This window comes from Cannabis sativa, chromosome 9, assembly GCF_029168945.1.
Source record: "Cannabis sativa cultivar Pink pepper isolate KNU-18-1 chromosome 9, ASM2916894v1, whole genome shotgun sequence".
In the NCBI taxonomy this organism is placed as follows: domain Eukaryota; kingdom Viridiplantae; phylum Streptophyta; class Magnoliopsida; order Rosales; family Cannabaceae; genus Cannabis; species Cannabis sativa.
This window is the reverse complement of record NC_083609.1, coordinates 54,649,662-54,669,431: the sequence shown is the minus strand read 5'-3', so window position 1 is coordinate 54,669,431 and position 19,770 is coordinate 54,649,662. Positions and strand designations below refer to the sequence as shown.

Sequence of the window (19,770 nt, the reverse complement as noted above, 5' to 3'; positions counted from 1 at the left end):
GTACGTAGGAAACCTAATTGCTAAGATTAGGTACAATCACAAATCCTCAAAATCTCAAATGAGGTCATTCACCTCATCAAATCCCAAATGAGGTCATCTACCTCAAAAATCTCAAACGAGGTTATTTACCTCAAATATCAAAGTTATCGAAGATACAAAATCTTTTAATGCTATTGGAACTACGTTTGACTTGATTCCTATAAAGGAAACGTAGGCAACTTAGTTGCTAAGACTAAGTGCAGTCGCCGATACCACAAAATGGTATAAAAATACAAATTTTAAAATTCCATAAAAGGTCATCCACCTAGGAATTTTCCTAAATTTTTAAATAGCAAAGGATTCCTGAAAGTGGTCATCTACCGGAATCCTTATATCCAAATTCCAAAATACCGTATTCTGAACTACAAGTGGCTTGATCCTTCACAAAGAAGGTATGTAGGCAGCTCGGTTAATTAAATGGACTGAGTTCAGCTGCAATTCCAAATTTACCCCAAATTTTTCCCAAATTATTTTAATTATTTAATATCATCGTAATTGGAATCAAAGGGTATTTCCTTTATATGAAAGGATTGTAATTAAGAGATTATTCTTATAATCTTGGATGGGTCGAACTTAAATTAATAAATTCTTATGCTATGAATTTAGCATAGGTGAAATTGTGTTTTGCATTTATTTTTAATATTCTAAATGTGAAATTTTTGCTTAACATAATTTTTAGCACGCCCGGTGAGACTCATTCTCCTTTTCATCTCTAATTACGTTGAGAATTAAAAAATGACACTTTTGTAATTAGGTGTGCTATTTTACAGAGAAAAATAATGGCACCGAAAGTAACAGTACTTTTCCACAAGCTTGCACATGCGCACACCAACTTGGGGCAAAAGAAGAAAGATGATTTTCTCATGACATTTTCTATTAGAACCTATACACAAATTGATGTTCCTAGAGAAATGAAGGTCATGAAAGCTCATCAACCACGAAGGCTTTAAAAGGGAAAGCCGCCAAAGGCCGAAAGAAGAGCAATGACAAATCCATTAAGAGAGGGGTTGCTCAAGTATCAAAGGCTATTGCAATACCCAAGTCTTTGGAGTCCATCCAAACAAAGTCAACAAAATCTAGTTGCATTCATATTGGAACCACAAAGGTTAAGCAACAAGGCCTAACTCAAATAATGATCGGTTCTGTTCCAATCCACCTGGTTGATGTCAGTTTTTGCATGGTAAACTCAACAGAGGAGGAAGCTAATGGTCTAGATTTCTCAGTACAAAAGACTACTAAAGATCCTACCTAATCACTTTGCACAAAGCTACTAAATAGTAGTACGACTGGGTCATACACCAAATATCTTTGAGGCAAAATAGGTTATTTCTAGAAAACCTTTTAAGGTAAATATAGAAGGAATTGAGTCAAACCTTGTGAGAAACATCTCATTGTTTCAAGGTAATCCTACTAAGGGATTTACATCAAAGCCGAAGTCCACAAGAAATGATGCAAGTACTGGGTTTAACTTTTCACAGTTGAACTCGTACACATTTTCTAATGGCATAAATGAATGGACTTCAAAAGAAAAAGAAGAAGGAAGGTGGGAATGTCTTCATGGTCTAAATACCATAAGAACCACCACTGCTATAACTGGGGCATTAAGGAATAAGCCAAAACAGTACATGAGACAAGTAGTATGCTCAAAACTACATCCTGTACGAAAATGTTTAGCTTATAAGTGCCACGGTTCTTAACGATTCAATCCAAAAGCTTCATTAAATGTTCTAGTGACTCATATCGCAATGTTCCATCTACAAATCATGAGAAGACTTTCCCAAGGAAGTCAGTGAGATGTAACAACATTGAATCTAACAGTATGTCAGTGTTTGTTATTGGAACGATGAGTTTGGAAGAACAAATTGAAGAGTTGCCAAGAAAGTTGGCGGAGAAAGACGCTGAAGTTGAATATCTTACAACACAATTAGCTAAACAAGCTAGTTTAAGTAAGCAAAAACAAGTGGAACAGGGGCAAGTGTCAATAACTTTGCCAATGCAGCCTTGTTCAAAAGAGCCTACACCATCAACTTCAATACCTCATCAAGAATTGAAAGCACTAATCATGGAAAGCATTCGAGAGTGTTATGAAACAACAAATATTCCCATTCTTGGATACCATAAACCATACCCGTCCCATTATGATTATGTTCCATATCCCCCAAATTACATAAACTTACAATTTGAAAAGTTTGATGGGATAAATGGGTCCCCCAAAGAACATCTGGCGTACTTTGTCTCGGCATGTGGTGAATCTGCTCAGTCTGATCCATTACTCATAAGACAATTAGTACAATCGCTTAAAGGGGTGGCATTCACTTGGTATACGCAATTACCACCAGGATCGATAATCACATGGGATGACATGCAAATAGCCTTCATTGCTCAGTTTGTAAGCTCAATAAGGGAAGTCACTCTTAGTGACTTAGCTGAAACTAAGCAAACAACAGATAAATCTGTCAATGAATTTATTGCTAGATGGAGAAGTGTTCGACTTCAATGTCCAGAAAAATTATCTGAGCTATCTGCAGTTCAATTGTGTAGGCAAAATCTCATTCCTGAGATAGCAGTTTACTTATGCTCCACAGAACCTGAAACTTTCAATGAGCTCGTTTCCAAAGCAAGTAATGTTGAGGTGCAAATAGCTCGTCAAAACGAAATGTCATATGAATCAATGGCTACCTTTGTAAAATATGACAAAGGCAAAGAAAAAGCTAAAATACTACCGAAAGAGTCCATTATAAAAGAGACTATGGGGTATTCGTTCATTGATGAAGATGATGTCGAACAAATATTAGATGGATTATTGGCTGCAAAAGCTATAAATCTCCCAAAGCCTAAAAAAACAAAAGCAGGCACTAATATTGACAAAACTAATTATTGTCAGTACCATCGAAGTGATACTCATTCAACAACAAAATGTCGTGCCCTTAAAAATATCATTGAAAAGATGGTCCAAGACGAAGATATCCAAATAGAGTCTCAATTTCAAAAAGCACATTGTGACATTGTGTCTTTAACTAAGGACATGTCTTCCTTTTAAATGAGGAGAAAGGTTGTCACTCGTTGCAACCTGAAAAAGAAAATTTGAGCTTAACAAAAAAAAGCTAACGCCAAAGGAAAAAAAGAGCAAGAAAAAAGCGAATGCTCAAAAAAAAAAAATTGAGCATAGCAAAAAAAAAAAAGTTAACGCTCAAGAAAAAAATAGAACAAGCAAAAAGCGAATGCTCAAAAAAAAAAAAAAATTGAGCATAGCAAAAAAAAAAAGTTAACGCTCAAGAAAAAAATAGAACAAGCAAAAAGCGAATGCTAAAAAAAAATAGAGCAAGCAAAAAGCGAATGCTCAAAAAAAAAAAAATAGAGCAAGCAAAAAGTGAATGCTAAAAGAAATTGAGCACAAAAAAAAACGCAAACGCTCAAAAAAAAAAACATAATAAGCAAAGCAGAAAGCTAAAGCTTAGGAAAATTGAGCACAAAGAAAAAAGAAAACGCTCGAAAAATAATAAGCAAAGCAAAAAGCTAAAGCTTAGGAAAATAGCGCACTGCAGAAAACTGAAGCTCAAAAAAATAGCCCGTTTGGTACGCAACACTGGATTGGATTAGACAGGCTAATTTGTCCAATCCAGTGTTTGGGCATGTTAGAAGTTTGGATAACTAATCCAGTTAACCTCATCTGTCTGAGATTATTTATCCCATCCAGCAGGGTGGGATAAATAATCCCATGCAGGTGAGATTTTTTTTTATCGTTTTTTAAATTTAAATTTTATTAATATATTTTAAATTTAATTAGAATTTAAAGGAAATAATTATCACACATTTATTTATACATTTTTTTTATCAAAAACTTATTCATTAAAATTAGTGAAAATGTATAATTTTGAATTATTATACATAAGTTTTTAAAATTTAGAATATTATTAATTAAATAATAGTTACTTAAATTGATTCTAAGAAAAAAAAATATGACAATAAAAATATATATTATTTTTAAATTACTAAAAAATTTATGTAAATATTTTAAAAAATTAATATTTATATTAAATTAGTGTTTAAGAAAAACAATTTTATATTATTCAAGTATTTTTGTTTTACTATTTTAATTATTTATTAAATAAAAAATATGACAAAATATTTGATTATATATTTATGATATATTCTTAATTATATATGATATATTATTTTTTTTTTTTGCTACGAATTATTTATTTATATTTATTTATTATTATATATTTTAATTTTAATTTATTATTATATGTTTTTATTTAATTTAAGTTTTTTTTTTCTAAAAGGAAATAAATAAAATAGTCCAGTCCATTCTTAAACCAAACACAAGATTACTTTCAGCATAATCCAATCTTGTCCAGTCCAGTTCAATCCTTTTCAGTCCAACCCAGTCCAATCCTGCGTACCAAACGAGCCCTATAGATATTTATATAAATATGTGTGAAAATTATGATACTGAATTTGAGACTAACCTACACATACTATATATATACTTATTTGTATATATATATTAGTATTGTACTATTTACTGTGGCTAAGAAAAATTAAGGTGTACTGTGAACCAAAAAAAATGTACAATTAATTTAATGAAAGAGAAATTGAAAGCAAGTTTTCAGTATCAAATATATGACAAGATATGGCAAAATAATACATATCTTTGTCAAAACAAATTTCTCTCAACTGCCACTATTCAAATTACTTTCATAGTTAAAGACACCAAGTCAAGTAAGTATGAATTATTTTACAATTCTCATCAAAATAGAATTGTAATTCAAGAGGTCTCTAAATTTATTGGTGTGAGATTAAAAATGAGTTTCCTTTTAAAATGAACTCCATGTCTCCAAAGAATACATGATCACAAGATACAAGAAGAAACTATGAACTACGTTCGATTTGATCCCATTTTGGGTACGTAGGCAACCTAATTGCTAAGATTAGGTACAATCACAAATCCTCTAAATTCCAAATGAGGTCATTAACCTCATCAAATCCCAAATGAGGTCATTCACCTCAAAATTCTCAAATGAGGTCTTTTACCTCAAAAAATCTCAAGTGACGTTCTCTTATCTCAAAATGCTAAATGAGGTCATTCACCTCAAAATGGCAAAGTGAATTAACTTTCACAAAGATTGTATGAACTACGTTCGATTTGATTCCTTTCAAAAGGATACGTAGGCAATCTAATTGCTAAAATTAGGTACAATTGCAATTTCTAAAATTCTCAAAGAGGTCATTCACCTCACCAAAATTCAAATGAGGTCATCTACCTCAAAAATCCCAAATGAGGTCATTTACCTCAAAATATGAAAGTGAGTTAATTCTCCACAAAGTTATCAAAGATACAAAATCTTTTAACACTCTATGAACTACGTTCGATTTGATCCCATTTTGGGTACGTAGGCAACCTAATTGCTAAGATTAGGTACAATCACAAATCCTCAAAATCTCAAATGAGGTCATTCACCTCATCAAATCCCAAATGAGGTCATCTACCTCAAAAATCTCAAACGAGGTTATTTACCTCAAATATCAAAGTTATCGAAGATACAAAATCTTTTAATGCTATTGGAACTACGTTTGACTTGATTCCTATAAAGGATACGTAGCCAACTTAGTTGCTAAGACTAAGTGCAGTCGCCGATACCACAAAATGGTATAAAAATACAAATTTTAAAATTCCATAAAAGGTCATCCACCTAGGAATTTTCCTAAATTTTTAAATAGCAAAGGATTCCTAAAAGTGGTCATCTACCAGAATCCTTATATCTAAATTCCAAAATACCGTATTCTGAATTACAAGTGGCTTGATCCTTCACAAAGAAGGTATGTAGGTAGCTCGGTTAATTAAATGAACTGAGTTCAGCTGCAATTCCAAATTTACCCCAAATTTTTCCCAAATTATTTTAATTATTTAATATCATCGTAATTGGAATCAAATGGTATTTCCTTTATATGAAAGGATTGTAATTAAGAGATTATTCTTATAATCTTGGATGGGTCGAACTTAAATTAATAAATTCTTATGCTATGAATTTAGCATAGGTGAAATTGTGTTTTGCATTTATTTTTAATATTTTAAATGTGAAATTTTTGCTTAACATGTACGTTATAGTTATTTAAGACATCATGCAAAATTTTAAGAAATTTAGAAAAGTTTAACACGCCGAAAACTACTTTCAAACAGTGTGTTGCACGCGTGACTATTTTATTTTATACGCGTGTAAAATAGACTGTTTGAACATTGTTTTTTATATTGTAAATTATTTTGAATTTCTCAAAATTTTGTAGGTTATCTTAAATAGCTATAACATACATGAATATGAAAAAAAATTAGACTAAAAAATTCTCCTGGATGCCGAAACAAGTCAAGGGTGCATCAGTACACCCCTTTTAAGGGGGTGCATTGTAAAATCACCCAATAATTAAAATAGTAAAATAAAAATAATTGAATAATATAAAATTATTTATCTTAAATATTAATTTAATTCCTAATTTAATATAAATATTAATTTTTTAGTAATTTAAAAATAATATATAATTTTATTGTCATGTTATTTTTTTTAGAATCAATTTAAGTAACTATTGTTTAATTAGTAATATTCTAAATTTTAAAAACTCATGTATAATATTTCAAAATTATACATTTTCACTAATTTTAATGAATAAGTTTTTGATAAAAAAAATGAGTGATAATTGTTTCCTTTAAATTCTTATTAAATATAAAATATATTAATAAAATTAAATTAAAAAAAAATGATAAAAAAAAAATCTCACCTGCATGAGATTATTTATCCCACCTTGCTGAATTGGATAAATAATCCCAGACAGATTAGGTTAGCTGGATTAGTTATCCAGACTCTAACATGCCCAAATACTGAATTGGACAAATTAGCCTGTGTAATCAACTTCGGTGTTGCATACCAAACGGTTTCAATTAGTACTGTAAATCACATTGCTAAAAAAAAGGTTGTAAATTTATGTGTAGTGATAGTTCAAACTTAATTTTTTCATACTTTTTAAATTATTGTTCTAAAAAAATATAAGCTCTGCTGTATTAATATTTTTAAAATATAGGTCCAGTTTGATATTTTTCGTGACGTGCTCAAATTTGTAGGCTGTAGTTTGAAAGAAATATTGTCTCTTTTATTGTTTTGATGCATATAGAAGAATTAATAGTTCCTGCTACTTGTGTTTTTTTTTTTTTTTTTTTTTTTTTTTTTTTTTTTTTTTTGTAGAACATAAAAAAATGGTTACTTAATAGTTTCATTGGTATTATTTTTTATGATTTATTAACATATTTCTGTTCTATTTTATCAACTAAAATAGATTGTTTAGTAAAGAATTAGTTGAAATTAGTATTCTTATATTATATGATCATTTCTGTTCTATACTTTTTTTTTTTTTTTTTTGATTAGGAGGCCTGTTAGAGCCACAACAAAAGAACAAGAACCAAGAACACGGAAAGAGCTGCAAAAGCAGCAGAAAACAGAAAACTAACTTAAGAAACTAGGCTCCAAGCCAAAACTAAAACTAATAAACCAGTAAACAAAAGAGTCTAAAATAGATAAACTAATACAATCGGCCATCCACCAGAGCAGTGTGTGGGAAACCGAAAAAACTGGGCGCATCAAAACTTCCAATCAGTTGGGAGTGTAGTGCCCTTTGAGCCGCATCATGGGCCACACCGTTGTGAATCCGAGGGATCCAACTGACCTCCCAGAGGTCAAATTTGTGAGTTAAGTTGATGAACTTCATGACTATGTCTTTGATGTTGTAATTGAGAGTGTCCAGATCAACGAAGTCCTTTGAGAGAGCAGCAACTGCCCCAGCGGAATCGCATTGAAGGATTAAGTTTTTATGGCCAAAGGTAGATGCCATTTCAGCTCCCCAGCAAAGGGTGGCTAACTCCCCAGCTAGCGGTTCACAGTATTGAATGCGGGCTGTGTGAATACTAGTAATCTCCCCTCTATCATTTCTGAATATAGCCGCGCCTACCGAGTGAGTTTGGCCAATTGCCACATCTGTGTTGCATATGTGCCATCCCTCAGGTGGGGGCAGCCATTGTGACATTGCAGCATCACCATTTTGATGGGATTGGAGGGTCTCCAGGAGCCGGTTATCGACAAGCTGAGTAATGGTCCTTATGGGGGTGCCGTGACCATGGTGGATCACCATGTTTCTCTCCTTCCAAATCTTTTCAAAGATTATTGCAGCACCCTCCAGGAAGGCATGGAAACTAAGATCATTTGGTCTGTAAGTAGTGTTTTTGAATCCAATTAGCCATTCCTCCCAATTGTTGAATCTGAAGGAATCCGTCCTTATGCTCCAATAACAGCCAAACCATATAGATCGAGCCATAGGGCATTCCCAAAAAATATGAAATGAGTCTTCAACGACCTTGGAACACAAGGGGCAATAGGGGTCAATTAATCCAGAAAAGAGTTGGAGTTTACCTCTCGTCAGCAAACAATTTGAAAGGATTTTCCACCAGAGCATTTTTAGTCTAGAATGCATCCTAGCTCCCCAGATTATCCTCCATTTTTCATTATTGCTATCTCCATGATCAAGGTTCTTGATAGTACGATAGGCTGATCGGATGGAGAATTTCCCATTGTTTTCCGGTGTCCAAAGCCAGGAATCCTCCACAGGATGATTCGGAATGGTGATGTTCATGATTCTTCTTGCATCATCTTCTTGAAACCATTGGAGAAGAAGATCTTCGTTCCAAGAATAGTTAAGTATAAAGTTGGAGACTAGGCTGATACCGTGAGTTGCGTCAAGATTTGGTTGAGGCTGGAGGGTGCCTAAGGGAACCCACGGGTGAAACCATATGGAGGTTGATTCCCCATTTCCAATTTTCCTGCAAACTCCTTTTTGGAGATGAGTCCTAGCTTTGAGGATAGCCTTCCAAATTAAGGAGTCAGAAGGTTGAACTTCGAGATCTAGGAAGTTGTTATGCTTGATATACTTAGCTCCCATTACTTGCTTCCAAATGCTTGAGTCATCTGTTAGCGCCTTCCAAGCCCACTTTGTGATGAAAGCTTGGTTAGTTGCCTCCGTTGATCGGAATCCCAGGCCACCAAATGATTTTGGTTTGCAAAGTTTCTCCCAAGCCACACAATGTAAGACTCGCTTTTCTTCAGTATCTCCCCACCAAAAGTCTCTAAGGGCTTTGTCAATTCTATTGGCAGTGGATATGGGGATGATATCGGAGGATGCTACATAGTTGGATAAAGTGGAGCCTACAGATTTGATGAGGCAGGCTCTTCCCGCACTGGATAGTAATTTTGCTTTCCAACCCTTGATACGTGACAGAACACGGTCTACCAGGTGATTGTAGTTATCCGTTCTTCTATAGTTAGTGAATAAAGGCAATCCCAAATAGGTAGCCTTCTCATTCATTTTCTTCATTCCCAGAATTTCAGTAACTTCCTGGATCCGCCCCCGAGGCACCCCCTTGGAGAAAAAGACCGAAGATTTCTGGAGGCTAATAGATTGACCAGACCAACCACAGTACGTGGCTAAGCATTCCTTGAAGGCCTTGGCTTCTTTAGTGGTGGCTTGACCAAAAAGCATTATATCATCAGCAAACATAAGGTGGTGAATGAATGGTCCCTGGCGGCCAATCTTGATTCCTTTTATTTGACCTTTCCTTTCCTTGTCCTGAAGAAGACGGGAGAGAGTTTCAGCCGCAAGGATAAAGAGAGAGGGGGATAGTGGATCTCCCTGCCGAAGGCCTCGCTCTGGTTTAACTTTACCCGCTATGGATCCATTTAGAAGAAGCTTGATTTCTTGTAACGATATGCAGGCTCGGATCCATCCGAGGAATGGGTTTGTGAAACCCATATTCGACAGAACTAGAAGAATGAAATCCCAGTCCATTTTGTCGTAGGCTTTCTCAAGGTCAAGTTTGATCATCATGAAACCTCTATTACCTCTTCTTCTTTTCATGGAGTGGACTATCTCTCTAGCGATCATAGAGTTTTCCGCTATGTTCCTTCCTTTAATAAAAGCCGCTTGATTTGGGGAGATGATGTTTGGCAGTAGCTCTCTTAGTCTCGATGCAAGGATTTTGGAGATGATTTTGTAAGAGACATTGCAGAGTGCAATTGGGCGGTAATCTTTAGGAGTCATCGGAGCTTCATTCTTTGGTATTAGGACAAGAGAAGTATCATTGATAAAATTGGGGAGCTCCAAATGAGAGAAGAAGTGTGTTACCATTTCGCAAACATCCTCTTTGACTGTTTTCCAGTGGTGCGAGTAGAAACTCGGAGGAAGGCCATCCGGACCTGGTGCCTTGTCTTTACCCATGCTCGAGATTGCCATAGTAATTTCTTCATGGCTGGGAATAGCATTTAGGAGAAGGTTATCCACATCAGAGAGGTCCTGCTGGGTATATATTTCATTTAAGTTCGGCTGTTGGGTGGGAGTTTGCTTGGAAAATAGATCTTTATAATGGTTCAGGAAGCATTTGGCAATTTCAGAATGATCTCTAATCCAGTCGCCACCCTCAGGATTCTTAATGCTTTGTATGTAGTTTCTTCTTCTTCTCACAATGGTAGAAGCCATGAAAAATTTAGAGCACATGTCACCTTCCGAAAGCCATTGAATCCGAGATTTTTGGCGCCAATGGATTTCATCTCTAAGAAGTGCTTCCTCCAATTTCTTTTTTGCATTGTCAATTTGAGTTACGTTATCCGGGTCCCTCAATTCCAAGTCTTTTAGGGAAGAAGTGGCTTCAAGGATTTGCAATTTAAGATCTCTGAATTGAGTTTTGTTCCAGCGTCTCAACTTGCGGCTAGTATTCTTGGTCTTGCGATGGAAATTTATCATAGGGTTGGAGTGCAGCCTCTTCATCCAAGCTTCTCTGACCACCCAGAAACATCTAGGGTCCCGATTCCACATATTTTCATATTTAAAGAGCCTGCCTTTACACATGACTCCCCCATTTGTATCCAGAATAATGGGGCGGTGGTCTGATGCAGAGGAAGAAAGGTGATTAATAATGGCCGCTGGGAATAAAATTCTCCAATCCGTGGTTGCCAGACCTCTATCTAGCCTGGCTCGTTTGATAGCCCCTGCACCCAGAGTCTGATTGTTTCTTCTGGACCAAGTGTATTCAGGGCCTTCAAACCCCAAATCGATAAGGCCAGTACGGTTCACCATTCTTCTGAAATCAAAGGCATAACGGGAGGAGTTGCTGCTATTGACATAGTTAATGCATTCCGAGTCTTGCAAAGTACCATTTAAGTCACCGAGAATGAGGATTGGATTTGTTGCAAGGAGTACCATGTCCCCTATTGAGCGCCAAAATTCTTCCTTATCCGATCCATGGGGGGGGCCATAGGTGCCAAGAATGAGCCATTTATCTCCTAGGGGATCAGAACTAACTTCCCCAACAATGACAAATTTATTTGCAGAAAGGATTTTACAATGGACTCCATTTAACCAACAGAGACCAATACCCCCGGAGAGACCAACTGGTGGAACGTAGTGGAAACCAAAGAAATTCAGTTTGTTACAGATAGCAGAGAACTTACTTAGTGAGATACGAGCTTCAGAGATTAGAAGCATTTCGGGTTGGTGTTGACGGACAAGGGCCGCCAGTTGCCGAACTGTCGTGGAACTCCCGAGACCACGACAGTTCCAAGCTAGGATTTTCATGGCGACTGTGGAGACATTTGCGGGCAAGTCTCCGAGGCCCCAAAACGAAAATCCATAGCATTAGTGCTAGGTTCTTCTGGCAGTTCATGGATTTGGCATGAGGAAGATGGTTTTTGTGGTTTGTCGATCACCACAAAGTGGTTGTTAAGATCGATTTTCAAATCAAAGTCTTTCCCATGCCATTGATTTTTGATTGTGGAGAAGAACTCACCCTTAGCCTTTGCTGCTCTCGGTTTAAATTTCTTAGGAGTTGAGGAGAGTTTAGTCGAGGCAGAGGGCCCTTTTCCTTTGCGATTCTGGGTAGGACTGATAGAAGGGAGAGGGGAAGCAATTTTCCTTGGTCTACCCCGGCGCCTTGGAGTGCGAGATTCATCTGGCTGGCCATAAACAAAATCGGCTTTGGGAAGGGAGCAGTCGATGGAGTCCTTGTACGAGGTTGAGGATTTCAGAATTGTGTGGTTGACTTCTTCAGTAGTCTTGTTTTCTGGGTTGGGATAGAAGGCTACTGTTTCATTAATTGCTTTTGAATTTGGGCTAAAAACAATACCATCAGTAGCCTTTCTTTTCCTTGGGCCTTCCAAATGCTCTTGGACCCTAAAGTCCTCAATGCTGAGAATGGGATTAAAGAGGGATGGTTCACGGTGATATTTGTCCACAGTCAGGGCTCCAAACAAAAGCTCACGGGCCTTGTCTTGGGCCCAACATTCCTTCGAAGGCCAAGGAACGATTTGGGCTTGAGTACCTAGAGGTGAAGCCTTATAGGGTGAGATACAGCCTCTTGTAACTTCATTGGCTGGTCTCTGATGATTCTGGTTAATATCAGATGAGGGAGAGGGTGTAACGGCATGCTGCTTCTCCGAATGGGAACTCTGGGAGTTACTTTCCAAGGTTGGTATATTGTCCCCCCCATTCTTAGTAATGTTCTCCTTTATCATTGTTGTATCATTGTCCCTCTGCTGGACATGGTCATTGCTATTTGAATTGAGGCCCTGGTTGGTACTCGATTTTGTCGTGATGTTCTCAGGGGAGGTTGCAGCATCAATAAGCTCCTGGACATTAACTTGCTTGGAATTTTGTCCAAATGGGGCAATCTCACCTATACCCGGCAGATAAACCATTGGCAACTGGGTAATAACCAACGCCGGCTCGCTCCCGTCGTGTTCTTCATCGGAATCGGACACTATCCTTCGTTTTGAAGGGAGTTGTATTCTACATTCACGCATCTCTGCCTCTTCCCCATTTCGGATGGCTTTGTGGACCTTGATTTGATTGCGAAGAACTTGATCTTTCCCCATTCTTTTCTGCAGGACCCAGTCTTGGAACCACTTGGCTAGGGGAGTACTGAATGTCGATTTTTCTTTGACGTCGTTCCTTAGCCATAGTCCGTATAAGGGGTAGTAGTTACCTAGGTTATCCTTGACCACAGTAGGTGCTTTAAAGCATGAACTTTGTTCATGTGATAGAACTCCACATTTGAAACAAAGTTTAGGCAGTTTTTCGTATTTATATTGGATCCAGAGGTCTTTCAATTTCTGCCGTCTGAGGAAGAACCCACAGAAGATAGGTTTATGAATATCAATAGTGGCTTTGAAGCGCAATGTACTTAGGCCAACCGCATCTTCAATGCCCTGGGGAAGTTCATGGACTGGAGAGGCCTTAGCAGCAATCTCTTGGAGATTTGAGAGATTCCAATAGAAGGGGGGAATACTTTCAACGTTCACCCACATTGGAGTTTTGTCAAAACGAACTTCTGATGGAATTAGCCAGGCGGGCCAAGGCATGAGGATCATGAGGGCACCACATACAAACCAGGGTCTACGGGCCAGGACGTTCATGGCGTCCTCTCTTCTCGCAAATGTGAACTGGAGGAGTCCGTCATCGATCTCTTTCCATTTCCAGCCCTTGACTGCTTTCCACGAGAGATTCAATGATCCTTGTATTGCAGCTTTGCCAAACTTGTATCTGTGGATTATTTTTCCTAGCAGTACTTTATTTGTTTCTTGTGGTTCATCAACCTCACCCGGGTTGAGGGAGAAGGTGATGTCGTCTGGGGAAATTTGGATGGAGTCTTCAAACAAGTTACTAATTCCTGAGGTATCCATATTGGAGTACGAGGGGAAACACTGGTGGAGGTTGTTTAGAGCAATTCTCTATGCACTTCAAAGAAGTAAGCTCCTACAGAGCATATCCATATTGGAACTCATTTCTGTTCTATACTTAATCACACACACATAATGGTTTAGTGAAAAATAAAAACATTTTATGGTAACTTATGAAATTGGTTTTTACTTTAGGGTTATTTTAGTCTTTTTCATTTATTTTAGTTACCTATATAAGATTTTCTAATTGCATTATTTACTTTTCACGAAGCCCTAGACTGTCTACATCACTTTATTCTTTCTCAAAAATTATCACCGTCGACTCCACCTCCGGCCTCAATCTCCATTGTTCTCGGCGACACAGCGGCGGTATCACTCTCCAACATCTACTGAGTTTGTTCTCTGATGATCAATATCTGTATTTGTTTTAAGTTTATGAATTCCTTTCTCAACTGATCATTGGCTTCATAATCATAATCATAATCATAGGTAAACATGTCATCTCGGCCGGAATTCCAAGCGCCTCCTGAGATATTCTATAATGATAAAGAAGCTAGGAAGTATACCTCCTCTTCTCGAATCATCAAAATCCAAGCAGAGCTCACCGAGAGGGCTCTCGAGCTTCTCGCCTTGCCCAAAGATGGACTTCCCAGGTTGCTTCTCGATATTGGTAATTAAAATCACCACTTCTTCTTTTCAAACAAACATTAGCATACACATATATATATATATGATATGGGTTTGATTTGAATTATTGCAGGTTGCGGGTCAGGACTTAGTGGAGAAACAGTAACAGAGAATGGGCATGAGTGGATCGGTTTAGATATCTCTAGCTCAATGCTTAGTACGTCGAAACATATATTCTCAGTTATATATTATTAATTATGCATTCTCTCTAATAATCTTATCCTACATTACAGATGTTGCGTTGGAGAGGGAGGTTGAAGGTGATTTATTACTTGCTGACATGGGTCAGGTAATCCCTTCCTTCTCCCCTAATTAAGATGATGCTCATTATTGGGCTTGTCATATTTTCCATTTTGTGGTGCAATATAAAAAACATGTATTGTTGTATGGGGTTTTTGTTTTATCAACTTTTAGAGTGAGAAGGTGTTGGATTGGATCTTGTTTCAGGGATTGGGGTTTCGGTCTGGTCTTATTGATGGGGCCATAAGTATCTCTGCTATTCAGGTCTACTTTCCATTATCTTACTATTTCTTTCTCCTCTCTTCTTTTATAATGGCAATTTACTTGGTATGACTTGTCAAATCTTAACTCAATGTGTTAGCATCATTTTATGTGGTGCTTTGAAATTTGTTTTCTCATATGACAATAGGTTGAGTTTTATATTTAATACTAACAATTTTAAACTTATTTTTATGTATAATTTTAATATTTTTCCTATTGTGTGTTGAGTGACAGTGGTTGTGCAATGCTGACAAATCCTCACACAACCCAAAACTAAGATTAGAGTATGTTGGTCTTTCTCTTTGACTCATTCTCATCATAAATGATATTTTGTAAATTACTTCACTTTTTGTAATCTTTGGCTAAAATTCTTTTTCCAGTGCATTCTTTAAATCTCTATACAGATGTTTCGCAAGGGGAGCAAGAGCAGTCTTTCAAGTGTATTTTGAAAGTGTAGAGCAGCGAGTGTTAATATTTAAGTCTGCGCTTGAAGCTGGATTCATTGGTAGCTTGGTTATTGATTTTCCCCACAGGTACACAAGCTTAAATATTGTAAGAAAAGTTAATATGTAATAACATAATAGTATTTGTTGTTTGTTTATTTCTGCTAAATTTGACTAAAAATCATTTCTAAAACAGTTCCAAGAAAAAGAAAGAATACCTTGTTCTGACTTGTAGCCCAACAGTTCCAAAGCGTAAAGGCGACAATAGTAGTGGAGATGAAGAAGATCAAACGGTAATCACTTGCTCTGCTCTAGGTATCTCTATGCATTGCAAGAACAAGAACTTCGTGCAATCTTTGTTCTTGTGATTTAAGGCCTTCTCTTTAGATATGTTAGCATGGAATTAGTTTTTTTGGTGTGCAGGTATGTGTTTCTGACACGAACAGGCCGAGAAAAAAGCAAAGAATAATGGAAAAAGAGAAGGGCAGGGAATGGATACTGAAGAAGAAGGAACAGATGAGAAGAAGAGGGAATGTTGTACCTGCTGACACAAAATACACTGCTAGGAAAAGAAAGCCTCGATTTTGAAAGCGCCATAGGCTTTCTTTACACAAAACATAGTTACAATGCATATGCATAAACGTATTTAATAGTTTTTTCAATCTACACGTGGAAAGACACCAACACTAGGATATTCAAATCAACATAGTATCTATATTTTACATTAACAATTTTTGTTTTGAAAATTTGGGGCAGTTTGAAATTAACTTATTAAATAACCTATGGAGAAACTATGAAATTAACTTATTGATCTTGATCGTGAGCCAGAAATTTATTTCCAAGAGTCTTCATTTTTTTCTTCATGATAATATTTTTTGATGACATTTGTTAGTTTAAATTATTTTTATTAATTAGATTAAATATTAAAAATAAAATAAAATCGTGCTAAAAAAAATAAGAGAGGCTGAAAACTCAACAAATAAATATTATAATAAACTAAAATAGTAATTATAGACTTTAAATTTAAAAAAAAAAACATAAAAATTCATTTACAATAAAGATTATTAATTTACTTTGAATAAGATATTTTTGAATTTTGGGGGTGGTACTGGTGGTGGTGGTCGGTCGTCTCCTTCCTTGACCGGTCACCGGCGGTGGTTGCCGGTGGAGGTTGCCGACGGGGACTAGCAAAATAGTTTTGGTTGGGGTATGGGTAGGAGGAAGAAGAAAGTAGAGGAAGAAGATGATAAAAATAGATTTTCTTTTAAAAATTATTTTTAGTGTCTCGAGGGTAATAAGGGAAATATGAAATTTTCCTTAAAAGAAGAGGTTATTTAGTTGGCAAAATGCACTATAATTTCAGGCCATTTTACAGAGATAGAGAGAGAGAAGCAGATTCAGAGAGATAGAAAGAGAGAGAAGCAGATTCAGAGATAAAATGGGTTGTGGAAATTTGTTGTTGTTGACGACTTTGATAATAATCTCAGCAAATGGTCCATTGAAGCAGGATTTCCCAGGTCCATCGACAACTTGTTCGATTTCGATGGGCCCAGTGGACAAATCAAAGAGGCTGTTCCACACGGCGGTGACGGCGTCTCACTCCGTCTACAACACGTGGCATGTACTACTTGACAAGTTAGTTAGGATTCAGTTTATACCGTTTTCTAACTAACTTCCAGAATCTCTTAGGAAGTTGTATCGTTTCCACTCAATCTTTCACCTTCTCCTCTGTTGCGAGTTCTTTGCTGCCGTCTTTCTCGGCTCCGGCGACTATTGAAAATCCTCCGATTGCTCCACCGATTCCTCGGATCGCTCAACCTCAAACGAATAGTTATTTTTATATTTCTTCAAAATTTTATGGAAAAGGAGAAGAGATATATTGGAGGGATGAAGAAGGGAAGTTATGTGGTTTTAATCTCAGATCGCTTGGTGAATTGGAAGGAGACAACTTTAACTACCATTCTTTCTGTAATGGACTACTTTGCTACTCTCGGGCATCTTCTACCCAAGCTTTCATAATCAATCCACTTAAGGAGGAAGTACTTTTCCTCAAACAGTCACCTTCACCTTCAAGTCCTTCACTAAGAATTGTTAAATCATCCTTCGGACTGGGTGTTTGTGGGGAATCAGGTAATGAGACTTTCAAAATTCTTCTTCTTCAACGTACTAAACGTACGAACCTGGCTAGTATTTTGACCTTAGGATCTGATGCTTGGAGAGTCATCCGGTACCCCTCTGTTGTAAACGTAGATGACTTATATTTCTTTGGAGAGCCTGTTTTTGAGAAAGGATTCATTTATTGGTATGCGCCACTTGAAGACATCATCGTCTTTGATGTTGAGCGTGAAATATTCTCAATCATGGAAGCTCCAATTGATACAAATTGCAACATATGCTCGGATATGGAGTTTCGTCTTCTAAGTTTAGGAGACCGTGTAGGATTCGTCAAAGCACACTGTGGAGTTTTGGGAATTTGGTATGGTAAGAACCACAATAGTGAAGGAAAAATCACTGAATGGGAAGAATATGACCCCATTCAAATTATTCATGAGGGGGAGCTGTTTGATTTCTCACAGGCTTTACAAGTTTTAGGAGCATGGAAAGACGAATCTAGCATGTTGGTCTGTAGCTCGAGTTTGCCTAGAGTTTTTTTCTGCTATAACTTTGTTACTAAGACTGCTACTATGGTGAATATTTCCAACCGTCCTGAGAATTTTGCGAGTCACAGCTTTAGAGGGTCGTCTCTTTTGCTTACGGAGTTCCATGGTAGTTCTGAACTAGTGTATCTACCACCTGAACGAAACTACAACACGAGGTACATTTTCAATCATCTTTTCAATATATTTGATTATGTTTAATTTATATTATGCTAATGATTATTTTTATTTTCTATAACAGCCGAAGTGGTTTAATAAGGAGGGTAATTGAAGATATTGGAAGGACTTGAAGAAACAATGCAAGTTTTCTTTCAGCTCTCTATAATAAGAAATTTTGTATAGTTTTCTGTGCATAGTACTACTGGCCATTCATGTTAGGTTATGCTTATATTGCCTATTGGATGCACTGTAGTAGTTAGGAAGTTGAATCAGGTCTAGCAAAACTATTGAAGTTGACATTTTATTTTCGTCGGTATTTTTGGTCCTTGATACTGTTGCTTAGAGAGATTATACTGTTAAAATTGTTCTATGCATACATTTTATTGTCATTGTTAAAAAGTAACTAAATACAAAAATATTAAAGATAAAGACTAGTCGTGCGTCCTAACTTAGTATTGAATATACTCTTCAGCCGGAAGCTTGTGTCGTCTGTGACTTCTTCGAACTATTGGTCTAGCGGTCTTGTTATTCAAAGATAGTTTGAGTCAAAATTGAAGCTGAATTTTTAGTCTGTCAAGTATCTTGTGCTGTGCACTAAGGAATTCTACTATTTTTTTTGTTCACTAAAGGGATTGAGCTGACTATCGTTAGCTTCTTAGGAGGGATTGGTTGTTAATCTCATTGTGGAGTTCATTATGTTTGTAATCGGATTTGAGTCAGTTTTGGATCAAGAGAGAGTGACCATCCGAATTAGGTAATGTGTTATTTTACCAATGTATGTTCACTAAAGAGCTTTAGTTAGATGTTACGTTGATAGTGTTGGTGGCTAAGAGTTTGGTCAGTATTGTGAGCTTGTTAGGAGGAATTGGTTGTGAGTTAAGCTCATTGTGGGGATTTATTATATTTGGAATCGGATTTGAGTCAGTTTTGGACCCAAGAGACAGTGACTATCCTAATAGGTTGTGTGTTTTGTGCTTTAGTCCCTGATTTGGGGACAACGGTTTTGACTAATAAAGAAAAGGAATTTCATATATTTACTATGTACTCATTGAATTCTATCTAGAAAATGTAATTGACTAAATGCTTCTGAAATTATTTATATAGATATCAAAGTTGAATGCCTGTTTTCTTTACTTAATTGAAGGGACAATAAACCAAAAAGTGTTCAAGACTCTGTATTACTGATTTCTTCTACAAGTCATGAATAATATATTAATCAATGAAATAAATCCTCTCCAACAGCTATAAACATTATAGTTTCAAGAAATTCAAATTTTAGATTTGGTAGTAACACCTTTTACACTCTTGGCTTTCTGGGTTTTTCTTTGAGCTTCGAATGTCTTTTGAGAGTTGTAATGAGTTTGAAGTACTGGGTGAAGGACTGCATCTGGGTTGTCTTTTTGGCGGAGCCAAAAATATATCTAACATATAGTTTCTTCAAGAGGATTAACCATCTTTTGAAGGTACAAAAATTTCACCCTTTCATGGTTTTATTAAGTATACTCTAGGTTGTTATTGGTG

General features: G+C 36.4%; 2 protein-coding genes across 4 annotated transcripts; both read left to right on the top strand.

The window, feature by feature from the left end:
• The first annotated feature begins 14,018 nt into the window (after positions 1–14,018).
• LOC133029046 (18S rRNA (guanine-N(7))-methyltransferase RID2-like) lies at positions 14,019–16,161 on the top strand. Of its 3 annotated transcripts, none has more exons than XM_061104214.1 (9): positions 14,019–14,171; positions 14,292–14,472; positions 14,563–14,646; positions 14,723–14,778; positions 14,937–14,993; positions 15,225–15,274; positions 15,395–15,523; positions 15,630–15,726; positions 15,857–16,161. In XM_061104214.1, the coding sequence occupies exons 2-9, from the start codon at positions 14,298–14,300 to the stop codon at positions 16,019–16,021; spliced, it is 813 nt and encodes a 270-aa protein (XP_060960197.1). In that variant the 5' UTR covers positions 14,019–14,171; positions 14,292–14,297; the 3' UTR covers positions 16,022–16,161. The 3 variants fall into 3 exon arrangements, with proteins under 3 accessions (XP_060960197.1, XP_060960195.1, XP_060960196.1); XM_061104212.1 differs by having other exon boundaries at positions 15,371–15,523; XM_061104213.1 differs by having other exon boundaries at positions 14,042–14,195; positions 15,371–15,523.
• A 710-nt stretch (positions 16,162–16,871) lies between these two features.
• LOC115722302 (uncharacterized) lies at positions 16,872–18,678 on the top strand. The gene is made up of 3 exons (XM_061105018.1): positions 16,872–17,054; positions 17,113–18,248; positions 18,332–18,678. Exons 1-3 carry the CDS (start codon positions 16,872–16,874, stop codon positions 18,378–18,380), a joined length of 1,368 nt encoding a protein of 455 aa, XP_060961001.1. The 3' UTR covers positions 18,381–18,678.
• Positions 18,679–19,770: the final 1,092 nt, after the last annotated feature.